Consider the following 18,262-nt stretch of genomic DNA (forward strand, 5'->3'; position numbering starts at 1 on the left):
AGGAATGATTCACAGGATCTTCAGGCCTGTGCATTAAAACCTGTGCGGGTCTCCTGGAGGTGTTTTAAGCAAGCTGAGAGCATCCATGTGCACAGTGGAGCTCATAAATAATCTCAGCCTTTATTCAAATCATTTGGTGGCTAAGGAGAGTCAACACCAGAGGCTGCACATCTGCACTGCATCTGCAGACACCTACGAGGAAGGATTCAGGCAAAATATGCTTTGTAATCAATCCACAGTTCACTGCAATACAGATGTAACCTCAGGAGCCAAACTGAAGCCGTCTGTTATTGATAGGCTCTACTCGCTGTTTCATAGACAAATGAAGTGTCATGTCTTCATAGTGAGCCAGCTTTGTTTCCAGTTAGGCTGGATAACTGTTATGCTGAAAGAAATGGCAATCTTGCACTGCATATGGCTGTGGGAGAGATGCCAGAAGAACTGAGACGTTGTGAATCCATTGTAATTCACACAACAACAACTCTAGAAGATGCTAGCTGGAGTGTTTTTGAACATCCATTAGCAAAGCTTCCTGATCTGATTCCAAATTCCAATCATTTTTGGTGCCTTTTAATAAATTCATTAAGCTGTAAAGGGATGCATATAAAATCTTGCAATTTTAAGACTGAAATTAAATCAAATAAATAGACTGAACTGTAAGATTGAAATTGAAATAAATTATGTACATATTTTTTAAGAAACATTAGCCATGCTCATACAATATATATTCCATATTCGTATTTAGTAGTTGGGTTTTAGTTTTTTTTAATCCGTTCACTATTCATTCAACTTTGTTTACTGAATCGTTATTCTTATCCTGCCAGATTGTGTTGAGTGTAATGAGTGAATCATTAAATCACTCACTCAACCAATTCCTTTATAAAAACCGAAGTATTTCAAGATTAAATCGAGTCTTGTTATCCATAATTAAAAACTGCTTTTCTACAAATCTAGTTAGAGACTCCAGAAAGAGTGTTTTTAAGCATTTTACCCTCAAATGGAAACGCAGTACATCTATAATTTACCTCCATTTTGTCAACTGTGAATGATTTTTAAAAAACGATAGCCAATAGCCAAAACGAACTTAGAAATTACGTTCATCTGTCATTTGAATATATTCATAATTCTTCCGCCTCTATCTCTTCTTGTTGTGAACGAGACTGAGTCATATGAGGATCTGGATGAACGGACATGTTGCCTCAAATTCCGTCAGTCACCGAAAGATTCATTCACTGAAAAGATTCGTTCACAGCAACGATTCAAAGCACCACTATTCTACAGCGTCTCCAAATGTAAAAGCTAGACGCATCGCTTATTTGACCTCCACCACACTTACCACATAAGTCGATCCGTTTTCATCGGAGCGGACCTCCGTCTCGGGGATGGAGAAATGCATTTTCTACTGTAAGATCACAAGTCTTTGACCGAGTTGCAAATGCTGTTAAAAGCGAGAGTGTTCACGGAAAGCCCTCGGTGTTGGTCTGTTGTCATGCAGGGACCAAACTGAATGACGGCGAGCTACACTCGCTCCGATTCCCTGCGTAGTCCGATCCAGTCCAGTCCAGTCCAGAGCTGAATTACGCCAGAAAAGTTCTTTTCTTGCGACGCGGATTATTTTAAAAACTTTCTTAATGTTCAGGGCTGAACTTTTCCAATAAACATCTAAGCAGCAGCCATGTTGCAACTGGAGGTAATTCCACGTTCATTGTCGGCAATTTATCGCTGAATCTGTCCTCTCGTTTCCTCGCGCACTGTAAAAAAATGCGTGAGTCGAGTCTGCAAAACACACAAGTGTCGTCTCAAGGCCCACGATCCAATTAACTTTCAGATTACTCCACGTAAAGGTGCTCCGCGGATGTCTACAGCCCCCGTTTCTACCTACATTGGTACATACGAACGAGTATGGAGAGGAAACAAATGAAGAAACTGTTTGTCGCAGCATGCATTTCGAGATACCGATATGTGCTCCAACTTGTTAAGGCGTTAAGAAGAACACACATCAGTCTGCATTGAAGCGAAACCTTCCAGCACTATAGATGAAGCCGCTCTGCTGTAATGTATTCAATATGTATCTGCGCTCTCCCGAAGCATTGCAACAGTCTGGATCAAACCATTGCACTACAGCGGGGGGAGGTATTGCGTAAAAATGTTCATTCGAGATCCTTTGGCATGAACAAGTCGCAAGCGTAGTTTGTAGTAAACAGTCTCTCCATAACGACATAAACTTTTAAGTGTTTAAACTTACGTTTAACATTTAAATTGGCTGAAAAATGGCTGTGTGATACAAGCAACGCGGTTAAGCTGCATCAAAGAGTATTTAAATATTAGCTAAATCATTTCTCAAAACAGCAGGTTAAACCATCTTTGTGATTTGAGGTATTTAACGCCCCCTGTCTTTTTTTCTTGTCTCAGAAAAATGAAAGGCGGTGCTTTAGCAAAAGTTTACTTAAGGAAGTCAAACTTTTAAAAAAAATATTTTGCCGTTATGTCTAGTATAATACGTTTTTACAACTTCTTAGCAATAAACAACACACACAAAAATAATAGACAAAAGTTATCAAATTTATTAATTAAAAAGCACCAAAATAGGCAATAGGGTTGCCTAAATTAACTCAACAGGTCACAATAGTGTTTTGTCGTTATATATATATATATATATATATATATATATATGGATAAACTTAAAAGTCCCATATATGAAAGATATTTATTTATTTACAAATGCACTCAACATAAGCAGCAAATTAGGAATTGATTGAGGGAAAAGTTGTAGTTAATACCGAATATAAGTGTTCCCTATTCTAAAGTGTTACAAAATATTCATAATAATCGAGGATTTGTTGACTTTTAATTCTCCTTATTTCGAAATGTCTCATTTCAGTTTTAGTTAGGCTCTAGTTTTGTATTTATTCCAGTTTATATGAAAAGCTTCGTGTAGCGTGGATTAAAATTCATAGAGTAAATCCTTTTCACTGAACATGTTAAAAATAAGTTTGAAACAGTTGTCGGGAGCGCGCTTGTGGTGACGCTGAAGGCGCGCGACCGTGGTGCTGTAGTTCATAAGTTTAGCTAAGTTGAGTTCTGGGCTGGCGCTTGTATTCAGGCTTCAAAATTCATCAGAGTTATATTATTTTGTGAAGATTATCTTGATGGACAAAACGTGTAAGTTGCATGAACTATGATTGAACACAGAGCTTTTTTTTTTGCGATTATCCAAAAGCCTATGGAAAAATCCCATTGGCTTTTTGTCGAGGAACCAGTTTCATGCTAACAGCCGATCCGCCTACAAAGTGACGTCATAGTTCCCCCACTCTATTTGTCTAAAATTGGCACATGGAATGAGATTATTTATTTATTTTAAAATTTTATTTAATTATTTAATTTAATTTACTTTTTAAACATTTATTTTATTTATTATTATTTATTTATTTATTTTTAGTGTCACCTCTGAGCTGGGGCAGTCCAAAATCCACATTTAAGGGGGGATAAATAAATTTTTATAGCCAAACTACTTGTTGTTTTGCGAGTTTAATTTTATGTTTGATAATTCATTTTATGTTTTATATTTTAATTAAACATTAATTAAGTGAATTAATTCAACAACAGGGAATATATGCTTATAATGTTAAAAAAGTCATCCTAATTCGTGGAATGTGCCTTATTTTAAATTTCCAGACTGAATTTAAATGGCGATGGTATGGCGACAATCATCTATATCAGTTCAATAACATGAATCGTGTAAAAGCAATCTGTGTCTGGTCAGTGTTTCGTCTCTCTCGAAATTTCAGTGAGAAATGCAAAATATTTGCGCCGCCTTGTTGTCTCGAATGGAGTCGCGGCACTTCAACGTCACATGATCATCGAGTCACATGACTTTGTTTTGGCGAAAATGACAGCTAGCGTTACAGCATCTACTATTTATTTATGTACTGTTTTTATTGTTTTATTCAATGTATATGTCGACAGCCAGGATACTGACGCACAGGTGAGACGATTAGCAAAATGACTGTAATGAAATAATACTTTATACAATGCCACAGTAGATAAGTTACATTGTTGCAATTTGTCATCACTGTCGTTAAAACATTGTTTTATACTGTTTTTAAAGCTTTCACCTTTGTTTTCGCTAGTTATGTCAAATGTGTGAAGGGACTGTACGACAAGACAGTCCTGTCTGGGATTTCTGCCTAACAAAAGGCCATATTAGGGGACGCTGCTGTTTTGAAAATAATAATACCAGCAATGTAGACACTATTATAGGGTAGGAAAACTTTCTAGTATTACAAAGTTTTTTAATTATTATTAATAATGACATTTATTTTCTATGTATAAATCTAACTGTACTTTACTGTTTTAGGTTGGACTTGGCAAACTGCTCTATTAGTCATGTAGAGCACCTGTATAATTCATCCACAGCATTCATAATGTATGTACCAGAGCAGGTTTTTATCATCATAATCTGTCGTTTTTAGAACTAAATTGAATATCTAACTGTTGTCATTCTATGTTTTCACAGAGACCTCTCCAACAACCCGATCTCCAATCTGAGCAATTTCATATTTCAGGGTTTCAGCCATCTTTCCCAACTGTGAGTTATGCACATGAGTACTTTATATCAATCATATTTATAACATTTAAGTCAGGGGTTTTCAGCTGGGATCTGGAGATCAGGGGGTCCATGAAAAAGTTTAGAGAAAAACAGTGTAATAGATATATAATCAAAACTAAGAAAATTATTGAAAATAAATAAATAATAAAAATAAATGCATACATTAAAATAAATAAAAATATTTAAATGATGCATCTAACAGTATGTGCAGTGTAAAGAATGTAATACTGTAACTATAATAAAAACTATATGTATATTTATACGACTTAATTCACAGAATAAATTGGGTATTGTGATGATGATGATATTGAGTTGACTTGACAAATCTTTACTTAGTTTTCTACCCTCAAAACTGGAGTGTCCAGGGGGCAATGCATCCTGGGAGAAGGTTGAAATGAAAAACAATGCCAAAATCTGCGAAGGACAGAAAGATATTTGCAATCAGACTGTGCAGATACGTAAGTAATTAATAAACTGGGATCTCAGTCTTCAAAATGAAAAAAAAAGAATGTATTTCAATGCATTTCTTGATTATGGTTTGTCTCTTCAGCCTGGGATTGCCCTGAAAACTCATTCTGCAGTCCATATGGACCAGGGTTCTTTGAGTGTAGCTGTCTGCATAATTTCCATGGATACAAGTGCATGAGACAGGTGAGACCTCCGTCCAATCATACCAAACAGGTTGGCCATTACTCCTTTATCGCACACGTTCATTATTCTTTAACAATTGCAGGGCGAGTTTCCTATATTTAAGGTGCTTGGGATACTAACCGGATCTACAGTTGTGGTTTCAACTTTACTCTGGTTCACACAAAGGCGAAAGGTCAAGAACACTTGAGTTTAAAAGAAAACTGACTGTTGGGCTGACAGTGGAGCCACAAAATGCACCAAGCTTACTGAAAATGGTGCAGGAGACACCAAAGAGTTTCATACACTGGACAGTATAACCATCTGCAGAACATTTGAGTTGCTTGTTTCTTAAACTTGCCAAAAGCAGGTTTGCATGACTCTTATTTTTATTTTTTTTAAATGAACAAGTTTGTAATCAAGTTTGTTGAATGTTTCACTTTCTTTTAACCCTCAAGGTCCTTAAATCTTTTTATTTATACATTTTTTGAAAGCTTTCATGAATACTGACTCATTTTCACAGCTACGACAAGGCTGGTCTGTAAAGTAAAAACTGACCGTAGACTGACCTCGCCGATTGTGTTTGGAGGGCAGCCACATTTCTGACAAATGTTTAGACTCCAAACATGTCAAAGTGAAGCACTGATGTATTTTAACAATGATTATTAAGGACAAATATTTTGTGTTGCTTTAAGACAAAAATTATCTTCGTTTTTAAAGATGTTTACTTAAGTGTTTACTTAAAAATTAGCGTTTTTTTACGTAGAAAAAGAATTAATTTTACTAAAGATGGGGAAATGGATGTTGTAGGTCTTGTTATTTGTGAAAATTGTAGATCGTTACTGCCACATCCTGCTGTTTATAGATGTAACATGTTATATCCTAACTGATGATCCTTCAACCTCTGTAACAGCATACTTTTCTCTTTTTGGCAGTTTAAGAGTGTAAAAGGGAATCTGTTTTATCTGAGATATATAGACGGACACACTATTAGTAGAATACTGACATACGTAAATTACATTATGCAGGTTTTTGTCAATAATGTAGTATTGTGGTAGGGAATTAAGCATGTACCTTGGCAGCCTGGTACCTAAAATAAAGATTTGTCACAATATCACATAGAATCAGCCAACAGCAGTTTTTTTTTTTTTATCTAAACCATTTATTTTTCTGTAGCGTTTCCAAGGTTTTGGTAATACAAACAAAACCTCTTATGCAACACACTCAGTTTTGCATGATCTTACACACATTTGCACCATGTTCTTTTTCCATTTTTCACATCTATGAAAGGACTTCGGCAACAGAAACGATCCAAAAAGGATGATAGATGTTTCTTATGTTTATGTCTATGTCTATGTACTGACCACCATGATGGGCCAAAATTGAAAATCTCATTAGGTGGACTTTTTTTTAGAAACTGGAATTGGACCAGTTATACAATTTGAAATTAAATGGATCCCACTAGTGAGGACAAAAACTGTGGCTTTATTTGAAAAGCTTTTCATAGATATGTTTATTGGGTGCCAGAAGCCCCGTGTGCACAGACTCTTTTATGTGCAGATGCAAGAGGGAAGCAGAACCGTGTTCGTCTGCTCTTCACTGATCTACGTTCTTGACTCGCAGTACCACAGGCACAGAGGTGCAGGGAATCATGCCCAAGTCAGTGATCACAAGGTCCACAAAGTCTGGTGGCGTCACGTCATACACCAAGTTCAGAAGCCCCAGAGATTTAACAGTCTGCCAGTTCTCTAGGTGGGTCTTCCCATTTCTGGTCACAATCAGGTCATCCGGGTCATCTGTAAAAAAAAAATTTAATAGTGTGAATACCTATATATGTTACTTGGAAAATAAAATAAGCCAAAAATCAGAGTTACCTAATTCATTGGATACAAAAGAGTCAGTCTGCACTCGTTCACAGAACTTGTAGGTCTCACAGCAGACCAGCACTGGTACATTGTAGGCTTTTGCTACCAGGGCAATCTGGGAAGTTCCCACACGTGACATCACATATCCATTAGCAAGGAGTGCATGGGCACCAAGAAATACTTTGGATACCTGGAAATAAGAGTGCAGAGTCCAGGTTCTGTTTCAGCATTCAGATAACAATGTTGTTTAATGACAAAATAAAAGCCATTTAACTTTAGTGTGATCACACTACCTTTCAAAACAACATTAACATGACAGTAAAAGACATTTAACAGATTTCTATTTTTAAAAATACTGTTCTTTTCTGAACTATTCATCCTGAAACACAAAAATGAAGGATCATTTGACACTGAAAATTGGAGTAATGTCTTCTGAAAATTCAGCTTTGCCATCAAAGGAATAAATTACATTTTGAAACATTAAAATAGAACACAGTCATTTTAAATTGTTATATTACTCCATGTTATTGCTGTTTTACTGTGTTTTATAAGAGGCTTTTTCAAAAACATTTAAAAAAAAAAACCTTTTGAACAGTAGTGCATGCTATATTTTAACAACAATCTAAACATTCAGAACCTTGCAGTGCCATATATTCATTTGAAATAACAGTGTAATTGACATCTAAGAATGTCTGTAATAAAAGCAAACTTGTATAAAGTGCACATGCTGTTCTAAACTCTTAGTGTTCTTAAAGAAAGTGGTTAAATTTGGTAGAGAATGATAAAAACAAGCAGTTATCTTTGTTATATTAGCACCCCTTTAGTTGCTACTGTGTATTGTTAAGAAGGAAAGTACCAAACCATAATTAAGCTGTATTTTTAGCTACTGCTAATGTCACACACATAATCAATCCTTTGAAGGTACATGCACTCTGGCAAGAAATCACCTTACCTCACAATGAGCTAAAAATAAAAAGTGCTTGCAAAAAGCTTTACTGAAAAGAATGACTCACTTCAGGCAGAATGTAGGACAAGGCAGATATGAGCACGTAAGTACATCGGATGCCTTTCTTCACCAGGCGCCTCAGTGCCTCTCTGCCTTCCAGTCTGGGCCGACTGTCCACAACTATGACTCTGAACTTCCTCTGCTTTTCAAAAGCTTCGCACAGAATGTGGTTGACAAGTGAAGAGCTGGAAAAACACAAGAAAAGCACTTCTGAAACTCTGCTGAATGAATCAAGACTATTACAGAATTACATCAATTAACTGAAGAATCTTACCAGCCATAAACAAGAATAACATCTCCGTTACTTATCTTCTCAATAGCATACTTCGAAATGGCTTCAGAAGCCAAAATGATTTTCTCATTTATGTAACTATCAATGCATGCCTGCAGTTTCCCTTTGGCCTGTTGAGAAAACATTGCTTTTAGAAATTCACAGGAAGAATACTGTATATTAATGTCTCTAAACTAGTGACTCAGAGACTCTGAATATTTTTACCTCTTCTTCTTTACATTGACTGGGTATATTTGAGATTTCCTTCTTGATGTATTTGATGGCATTGCCCATGCTGGCCGAAAGCGGTCGACACTGGCTGAGAAAACTGCAGGCATAATGAGAAATTGCATTGTTTGCTAAACATCTGTTTCCATGTAAGATCAAATAAAACACATCTGCATCTGAGCTCATGCTATATCAATTTTCACAAGGAAGAAGGTGAACCTGATATAGGGTGACAGCTTGTTCACAAGGTCCCTTGACAACTCCTCATTTGGAGGTGTGCTATAGTCTTGAATAACCTACAAAAAAATCATTCAAACACTAATTCAATCCAAAATTAAGAACTGTTGAGCTATTTTATAGGTTTTATGATGTATTACCTGTTTAAAGGCATGTAGTAGGGCCACAGATCGAGCATTGGATCCTGCTATAATGCCCTGAGAGTACTGCAGGCCCAACCGAACAATGGATGGGTGAATAACTGTGGCAGGGATGCTACAAAATAAACAATATCAAATAATATGTCAACCAACTGAGTCATCTAGGTTATTTAGGCTTAATTACTAATATGTCTCTTCCGGAAAAATAAACACATTTAATTGTAAAAATGTACATTTATTTTTTCCACTGAGGTTTACATATAATGTTAGTAAAGGTTTTTATGCCTTCATCAAAGAATCCTGAAAAAATGTGAAGTGACAGTTACATGTGGCCAAGTATGGTTACCCATACTCGAAATTTGTGCTCTGCATTTAACCCATCCTAAGTGCACACACACACACAGCAGTGAACACACCCCCGGAGCAGTGGGCAGTTGGGGGGGTTCGGTGCCTTGCTCAAGGGCACCTCAGTCGTGGTATTGAAGGTGGAAGAGAGCGCTGTACATTCACTCCCCCCACCTACAATCCCTGCCGGACGTGAGACTCAAACTTGCAACCTTTGGGTTACGAGTCCAACTCTCTAACCATTAGGCCACGACTGCCCCATGTGTAATGTGTAAATGTGTAATGATTGCCATAAAAATCAGCACAACTGTTTTCAATATTGATGATAGTAAGAAGTGTTTGTTCAGCACTAAATCAGCATAATTATAATGATTTATGAAGGATGATGGGACACTGAAGACTGGAGTTATGACTGCTGAAAATTCAGTTTGATATCACAGGAATTACAGTTTAAAATGTATTCAAAAGCAGTCATTTTAAATTGTTATAATATTTCACAATATTACTCTCTTTACTGTATTTATGATCAAATAAATTCAGCCTGGATGAGCATAAGAGACATCTTTCATTAACATTTCAAAAATCTTACCAGATTTTAGGGGTGTCCCTTACTAAGGATTTTCATAGTCGAATCGGAATTTTCTAATCTTGCCGATAGTCAACTGATAGTTGAATCATATGTTTGGGGGCGGGAGGCAAAATACATTACTAAGAGTCAAGTCAGACATTCAACAGTCATAATTACTGACGTTAACACAGGGAAAATGTGTAACGGACACCTCCAGATACAAAAATGTTTTGCGTTTTGATTAAAAGATAGTTATGATTAAACGTCAGCGAAACCCTAAGAATTCACAACAGTGCTCTCATTATAACGTGATGTACATGACAGTAGTTATTAATGTTCTGCATTTCTGTTTTGAGCTGCGCGCGCTGAAGGTGACCAGTAGATGAAGAAATTGATAGCGGCTCTGAATGAACTCCTTTTGTGGAGGCGTTCTTCACGCAACAATGTGCAGAAACACGGCAACTAAACACTAAAAATTCACAGCGCTTTATTATAAGTGTTCTCATTATAACGTTATGTATATAGTGCCAGTCATAGTTACTAATATTCTGCATTTTTTGTTCTGCTCGCTGAAGAGAGAATCACCGTAGTACTACTGCAGCGTAACTCAACCAAATGCATCTTATACGAGATAATAATAATACACGATACATATAAGCCGGCCCGAAATGTTTTGAAATCACTTGTACCCTACCTGATCGAAAAAATCCAGTCTTTCACTCTGCGTCAGTTTGAGTCTTGTGAAAGATTTAAATCCCTGCCGCCAAGATGCTTCTCTGTCGGTCACGGATTATGGAAAGCAAACTTAATTTAGGAGTGGTTGTATTTATTCACGCACGTTAAATATTTATTTAAAGCTTCTTTTTTTTCAGATTCTTATTTACAGCATTATCTTAATAGGCTGTATATTAACTTATTGGGAGATTTGTGATGTGAAATCAGACATTTGAGCACCCCCATATAGCCAAAATGGCATGATCCTCGTTTCATAACCCTTCTGCAAATATTCGACTGTGAGATTGGTAGTCGAATCAGGCTCCTCATATGGAAGCATCGAATCTATTCTGGGTCACCCCTACCAGATTTACAACCAGATTTCCCCTTATACAACCCCATCAAGACAAAATTATAACTAATGTAGAAGATACAATGTTTACAATACCTGATTTTCTGGGTGGGAGGGTTTTTCCGGCTGTATTGGTGTAGATGTGAGAACAGGCTGACCTTGTATCCATAATCTGACCTCAAAGGAACCTAAGAGAGCAGAAAAAAACAACAGCATTGTATGTTAGTATTTTGTTCGCTCAAGGTGAAACGCTCTGGAGGTCACATCCTCCCTCCTCAGGTCAAGAGCTGAGGCTGCAACAGAACACTGTGCATGAAGACATACATGACACAAATGTGCACAAATGAAGAAGGGCTCCACAGTAGACTTTGAAAGCTTTATACTAGTCTTATAGAACTACACCTATTAACATAAAGTAAAATAAATCACACTCAAAAGTTCACCCACATAGGACATCTAGCTCATCACATGAACACGATGTAATGATAATAATCACAATGAAATCACCTGCAGCAGACATTAAAGCCAAGAAGAGTCAATAACTTTCACCAAGAATAAAAAAAACACATTACACATAGAGAGAATTCAACAATACACTGCACACAAAAGTGTGGAGCCAGACCTTGACTTCAGTTATATTTAAACCGCATCCCTGCCCTGACTTCTGTAAGACATGGGAAGGACCTGGTTAAAAAACGCTGCAAAATGGATCTCAGAAAACACCTGGATGAATCCATCATCTGTCAATGGGCAACAATCAGACAACTGGCAAATCATGTCTCACCTGCTGCCTCTCAAGCTTTTTGGCCAACTTCTTCAATGCAGCGGGGTCGTCCACTTGAACGTGCTCCGGTAACCTTTTCACTACTAACAGAAAAAAAAAAAGAGAAAGGAAATAAAAATAAGACTGGGTAATTTTGCTTATCCAACTCATAAAACATCTGTAAATATGTGTGTTGGCAAACGTGTGTGTGTGTATTTTTGAATTAGAAATAAATAAATGTTAAAATATATATATATATATATATATATATATATATATATATATATATATATATACACACACATATTTGTTTTAATGTGACACTGAAGACTGGAGAATGGCTGCTGAAAATTCAGCTTTGATATCACAGCAATAAATTACATTTGGAAATATATTCAAAGAGAAAACAGTTTTTTCAAATTGCAATAATATTTCACAATATTAATATTACCTCTTTTTAAAATCACACGAAAGGGTGAGCATTTATTAAGAAACTGCTTTCAAAAACATTTAATCGTATCCAATATCAATTACAAAACAATAATTTAACTTAAAATTAATAAGTTAGTACAATAATATTTTTTGGCCATTTTTGAGACCCCCTTCTTGAACCAGGCATGTAGTTTTTACTGTACAAATAAATGCAGCCTTACTGAGGAGAATTCTTTTAAAACATTAGAATATATCACAGATCCCAATCTGAACACTATGTGTGAATGTTATAATAAATGTATTAATAGAGCTGTTGTAATTATTATTATCATTATTATTGTCTTACTTTTTATTTTATTTTACAGAACAACTGCAGTTTATTTACTAATTGTTTAAGGCCATTTCGCGATTTCAGTCATCAAACAGTAACCAGCATCAACCACCCTTCCTCTTCTCATTGGAGACATTATCTCAAATATATATTTTCTGTAAATAAGGTTGCTATGACATCTACATTTTAGAGACCAGCGAAATGTCACAATTCTCAATACAGCAGAATACCAGAGTAACTAATATTAGATAAAAAAATAAAAAAGGTCCTCAAAATTATTGAAAATAATTAAACTGCCAGTAATAAAAAAACAAAACAAAGGAATACAATGCCAGTAATAAAATTGCAAAAGAACACAATAGAATAAAAAAAGATACAAATGAAACATTCCCAAAACTTACTGCCAGATTCTGGAAGATAAATTCTTCAAACAGTGGTACAAGAGGATGTGATGCTGGTGCTTCAAGAGTCACTCACAACTTATGTCCATAAATCCTATACAAAATCAGTCTTCATGTATTTCACAACACTTCAGCATGTTATTCTTATTAAGTGAGGGCCATTTTAAAGAATTTTTTACCCAAGCAAAGTCTCTGAGAACCTGACACCTTGTAATTCTGGAGACTCCAGGAAGGTTGCAGTTCTGGAAAATGATGGTGCTGGAGACTAAATGGTTCCTGGTGGTTTCTCACCTAATTCTTCACCTTAATTCTTAATTCTTTTGCAGTTAACATGTGTCTTTTCCTCTCCACCTGTTTTTTCTGACCTTGCTGACCCAATGAGCATTTCGCTACCCAGTGGTCATGCCTTAACTTTGCTAATTCTATTATTGCATTAGTATTGCATCCTTCTCATGGGCATTTAATAATTTTTTTAACTTTTATTCTTGAGTTCAATCTCTTTTTTGGCTCATTTTATCTGTAAAGGAAAACCTGCCTAATAATTCTGCACACCTGAAATAAGAAGTTTCTGACTATCAGCCTTCATGGACAATTATATATCACTTATAAATTATTAAATACAAAATCAATAGTAGTTATTAAGATTGATGTGGTTTGGAATTGGTAAAATGTTCTTGGAAAAAAAATATGACCAGAATATCAACTTGCCTAATAATTCTGCACACACTGTATATATATTTGAAATGGGGGAAAAATGAAAATGTCTGCAAAAAAAATACAAAATACTGGAATGGTTGATTATATTTGGGCCACCGTGTAAAAGCGCAAAGTTCCCACCCTGGAATAACCTTTTAGAAGCAGTGAATTACCTGGCTGAAGCTCATTAGGGGTAGCTTTAGGCTTGCTGGAGGCAGATTGCTGCCCCCCTTCTTTCTGGCCCTTTTTTGATGCTCGTTCTGAGTCTTGCCGTGCCCGACGCTCTGCTCGCAGTTCCGCTTTGCTCTTGGCAGGCTTCTCTGCAGCCGCAGGAGATTCAGATGTAGACGCATTTACAGGTGCAGGTGCCGCTAATGAGATAAAAATTTCAATTAAAAAGCACTCAAAAAACAGACATTAGACTTAGGGTTGTGTTTATATGTGTTTTATACTTGGCAGGTATGATTAAGTTTAAATGAACTCTGCTCTGTTAGTGTGATTCATTTGAGTAAGCGAACTTTGGTGCACACCAAACAAGCAAACCGTCAGCTTCCAAACAAACTGGTTCTTCTCGTCATCGGGGGTCAGAGCTTCATTTGTATGTATAACGGAGGAATTCCAGCTGCTGTTTTGACCCAATTTCACATTTTATAAGCACTTTGTAAGCTGTCAGCTGGTAAAAATACCACCATATGTACACATGTACAACACACGCATTTAGCCCAGCAAACAGGATTGATTTTGATGTTTGGTAAGCTCTCAAAATATACCTCATAAAAGCTGTCCAATCAGGTTGTGACTGTATCCTTATGTCTTTTGTTAAAGTTCAGTGAGTTCTAAGTGAACCAGAACTAAATATATGACTTTTTATTTTTATTTTTTGGTCTAGACCAACAGAACCAAGAGAACCAAACTACAAGTGTAAACACACCCTAAAAGCTTATTAAACAGTAATCATACAGGTTATTATACACAGTAGGAAAAAAAATACATTTGTTGTTGTTCACATCTTTCTATCCTAAGAAAGACAATAGACAACTCTGAAACTATCGGTATTAATAATATTAATCCAATCTAGATAAGAAAATAAATTACAGCCTCAAAAATAATTTTGCCCAGTTATCCGTATTAATCATCCCTATTTAGATGCAGGAAAATTATTTTGAAACAGCAGCAAAGCAGGCTGAAGTACCTTTATGTAGGGTTGGGTACCGAAACCCGGTACCAATATGGCACCAGTACCTATGTAACCGGTATGTACTAGAACCGAATCAGAACTGAGATTTTGGTGCCATGCCTGAGCGATCGATTGAAATATTTGTCCTTTGTTTCTCCAAAACGAACGTAAGAAGCATCATGACCGGCACCTCATGTGAAAAATAATTTCCTGACTGAGAAAATGCACGTGAACACAAGTCAGAAAGCTCTAATAATACAAGTCCAACAAATCTTTGTAGTAACGCGAGCGTGCTGTTTTCACATTCCGACTTAAAAGCACAACTCTGGAAATGAGAGCATCCGAGGAGCGCGTGAATGCAGAAATTACACTTGCTCTGACGGCAGCAGGTAGCCCTCCATTAACTAGCTAAGCTAAACATGCTTAAATTAAAATGCCTAAAGCTAAAATTCTCTTGTATTCACGTATTTAAACCTGTTGTCCAACAAAAGAGAACATTATAACCTTTTTAGTCCACAACACCAGTTAAATGCTTACTTTTGTGATCTGATGTTCCATAGGCTACTAATGTATCGATTGGCAATGGATTATAAATATACTTAATTATGAAAATACCAGAGATGGCTTGAATAACACAGATAAACTATACATTGTCGTAGTCGAGTGTGTATTGTATTTGTTTTATCATTCAAAACGTTTATATCTTGTTTACTCAGTTACATCCACATCCATTTGTCCATATTGGGGATTTCCTGGAGCTTCATCAGTTCTGCTACTTCTGTGACTGGATATGTGGATTTTTTTGTGCGAGGGCGCCCTCTGGCATCCAGTATGAATGAAAAAGACATCATGTGTTTAGTGCTAATGGCCAATCCAATTATTAATTGGTAATTTTTATTTATTTTTTATTATTTTTAAGTATCGGTTCAGGCACCGGTACCATTTTAAAAGTATTGATTTGGCACCAGTATCGAAAAAAACCCAAACGATACCCAACCCTACCTTTATGTGCTGGGCTCTGTGTGGCAGGTTTTGACGGAGCTGGTACTGATGCTTTCTCCTTCTCCTTTTCCTTCTCTGGAGGACCCTTGTCATCTTTTTTATTCTTTTTATGCTGCTTCTTCTCTTTCCTAAGACGCTGCTTTTCTTCTTTGGTCAAATCCTTACCCTCATTCTATAGATAAAAAGAGGGGAATCACAGTTTGAATGATTTTAAATAGTCCGGTGTCACTGTAAATGAACTGTGACTGTCTCTTAAAACCTAGCCTGCATTTTGGGCAACTTTAGCTTCAATGTCTGCTGAGAATGTGGCTGTGATGCCCAAAATGCTGTCCAGGTAGGCAGCTCACTAGGTTTTGAGACACAGCCATTGTGTTTGTGATATTTCGTAAACTGAAAAATAAACATTTTGTAAAATGAATTACAATTAAATTAAACTATGAATATTGTTAAATTATATAAAAATAAAATAAAGACTTGACCTACCTTCACCCGTGAAATTTCCTGCAACATTACATCTCCATCTGTGACACAGGTAAACACATATTTAAAACGCATTAAAGTTAAAACCGCTCTTTATTTGCATAAACACTAGTGATAGAAGATACCAATGAACTGAGAAGTCAGTATAAGTTTGAATTAATGATTTCTATGATGACAAAAATCCCCTTGACACTGACTTTACAGTGTTTTTTCATCATGCTGCCTCGCTCGATCTTTAACGTTACCAAACTAAAGATCGTTGCACAGAGATTCAGGTCGTCTTGCAAACACATCCAGTTATACATGCAAACAACAGGGGACATCGCAGCCGTGTCTGTGTAGTTTGATTTCAATGTGTTCCAAATGACACAAAAACAGCATGATGTAATTTCCACTATACATATGTCAAGTCAGCTGTGTCACGGCAGAGTGACGATCAGCGGCGTAACCAGCGGCAACACGAGCTCTCCGTTAACGACTATAAACGACTGCTTACTTACGTGTTTAATTCAGGAAAAGCACACGTTAAAAAAATCTTTCAGTCTGTATATTTTACCTGTAGCATGGTTGATGCTGTCAACCCGTCTCCCGTCCGAGTCCGCCATGTTTCATTTCTTCGTGACTTCGCGCTGGTAAACTGATGTGAAAAGCAGTCGGGATGAATTACGCCGCCCTCTAGCGATTGAAAGGAGTAAGCTCACTTTTCTTTCTTTTCTTTTGTATATCATTCATGAACGTATTATTTGTACAATTAAAAAATAGTATACGCTGCATGTAAACAGTAAAATAACGAGTACAGTACTTGTTAACGTAGTTTTAGATGGAGTTTAGCAATGTCACACCGTACCCAAACACCCAAGATGAAAAACTTCCGGTCAGCTCTTTTATGAGATAGACGGAAATCAGTCGCTTTCAACAACAACACGTTCTCGTCGTGTTGAAGAAAAAAGAAAAAAAAAGGGAAAAAAAACAGTAAAAAAAAAAAAAAAGGTTGTTGTCAGAAGTGGGATTCGAACCCACGCCTCCAGAGGAGACTGCGACCTGAACGCAGCGCCTTAGACCGCTCGGCCATCCTGACACGTTGCAACTAATTACGTCATCACGTTAAATAGTAATAACGCTGTCATAACGTCGTTTTTACATGTTTTGTCGTTTTTAGTAACGTTTTATGCGTTAAAATATTGTTGTTTGTGGCTTACGATTAAATTATACAATTAAGAGTGTTTAATTAAATTATTTTTATCAATAACTTGTAAAGATGTGATTAATAACCTGCTAAGGAATGAACTGAAATCAGCGTTCTTATTTAAGTTAATGAAAAACAGTCACTAACAACAATATTTCAATGCATAAAACACTAAAAACGACAAATTTATTTGTCCAACCAACTAACTTCGAAATATGTTAGTTAGCTAGGTTCTCTAGCTAACTAACATATAAATATATGTTGCTGTGTTCACTTCTGCACGTTACCTGTAGCATAGTTGATGCTGTCAACCTGTCTCCCATCCGAGTCCGTTATATTTCATTCCTAGCAACTTTTCGCTGGTAAACTGAGTCTGAAAAGGATTTGGGATCGACTCGGTTGTGTCACCTTATCACACAAACACAACAGCTGCCTTTCACTCTAACTAATGTAGACAGAGCGACGCATTTAGTTCTAATTGAAGACGATACATCTTCGTTTCGAAGCACTCCAGAGCCCTCTGCTGGTCAGAGATGCTAAAAATCAATATGCTGTTACAGACTCAAATGTTTGGAAATTACTCTCACATTATTATTTTTTACAAGGGTTAGTCTCCATTTTAATATAATGTTTATGTTTTATTACTAATGTAATATTTATGCTTCTATAGGTGAATTCCGGTGAAATACAGCTTGCTTGTTTCCACAGAGGCTGTAGGCCTACACTTACGCATTTCCAAATATATTCATAAATACAATTTATTCGTAAATATTTGACTGCTGAACGCTGAGATTGATTATAAATCTTAGTTTTTAGTACAGTTAACTCAAAA

The 18,262-nt window shown here is 36.3% G+C and overlaps 3 protein-coding genes and 1 non-coding gene across 7 annotated transcripts in view; 1 reads left to right on the forward strand and 3 right to left on the reverse strand.

Annotated features, from left to right (window-relative positions):
- Positions 1-2,375, reverse strand: part of snx17 (sorting nexin 17) — a 31,067-nt gene extending 28,692 nt beyond the window's left edge. Inside the window, exon 1 of one of the 2 annotated variants that reach the window (XM_058755178.1) lies at positions 1,337-2,375. In XM_058755178.1, coding sequence (XP_058611161.1) covers positions 1,337-1,396 — 60 coding nt within the window. In that variant the 5' untranslated portion in view covers positions 1,397-2,375. The remainder of the gene's footprint in view (positions 1-1,336) is intronic. The other variant, XM_058755177.1, reaches the window with a different exon arrangement.
- Positions 2,376-2,891: 516 nt separating this feature from the next.
- atraid (all-trans retinoic acid-induced differentiation factor) lies at positions 2,892-6,561 on the forward strand. 2 transcript variants are annotated; one of them, XM_058756536.1, is made up of 8 exons: positions 2,892-3,162; positions 3,967-3,985; positions 4,131-4,261; positions 4,358-4,426; positions 4,517-4,588; positions 4,946-5,067; positions 5,160-5,260; positions 5,343-6,561. In XM_058756536.1, the coding sequence occupies exons 3-8, from the start codon at positions 4,140-4,142 to the stop codon at positions 5,445-5,447; spliced, it is 591 nt and encodes a 196-aa protein (XP_058612519.1). In that variant the 5' UTR covers positions 2,892-3,162; positions 3,967-3,985; positions 4,131-4,139; the 3' UTR covers positions 5,448-6,561. The 2 variants fall into 2 exon arrangements, with proteins under 2 accessions (XP_058612519.1, XP_058612518.1); XM_058756535.1 differs by lacking the exon at positions 2,892-3,162 and having other exon boundaries at positions 3,436-3,985.
- A 144-nt stretch (positions 6,562-6,705) lies between these two features.
- Positions 6,706-17,879, reverse strand: eif2b4 (eukaryotic translation initiation factor 2B, subunit 4 delta). Of its 2 annotated transcripts, none has more exons than XM_058756534.1 (14): positions 17,718-17,879; positions 16,801-16,881; positions 16,248-16,285; positions 15,765-15,936; positions 13,759-13,956; positions 11,747-11,829; positions 11,059-11,150; positions 8,984-9,098; positions 8,826-8,902; positions 8,604-8,706; positions 8,382-8,509; positions 8,115-8,292; positions 7,111-7,291; positions 6,706-7,032 (listed from the first exon to the last, which is right to left on the reverse strand). In XM_058756534.1, the coding sequence occupies exons 2-14, from the start codon at positions 16,847-16,849 to the stop codon at positions 6,833-6,835; spliced, it is 1,614 nt and encodes a 537-aa protein (XP_058612517.1). In that variant the 5' UTR covers positions 16,850-16,881; positions 17,718-17,879; the 3' UTR covers positions 6,706-6,832. The 2 variants fall into 2 exon arrangements, with proteins under 2 accessions (XP_058612517.1, XP_058612515.1); XM_058756532.1 differs by having other exon boundaries at positions 16,801-16,919.
- On the reverse strand, positions 17,240-17,322 carry trnal-cag (transfer RNA leucine (anticodon CAG)). Its single transcript has one exon. It is a non-coding gene; the product is annotated as a tRNA-Leu (tRNA).
- Positions 17,880-18,262: the final 383 nt, after the last annotated feature.

The sequence above is a fragment of the Onychostoma macrolepis genome, chromosome 20 (assembly GCF_012432095.1).
Source record: "Onychostoma macrolepis isolate SWU-2019 chromosome 20, ASM1243209v1, whole genome shotgun sequence".
In the NCBI taxonomy this organism is placed as follows: Eukaryota; Metazoa; Chordata; class Actinopteri; order Cypriniformes; family Cyprinidae; genus Onychostoma; species Onychostoma macrolepis.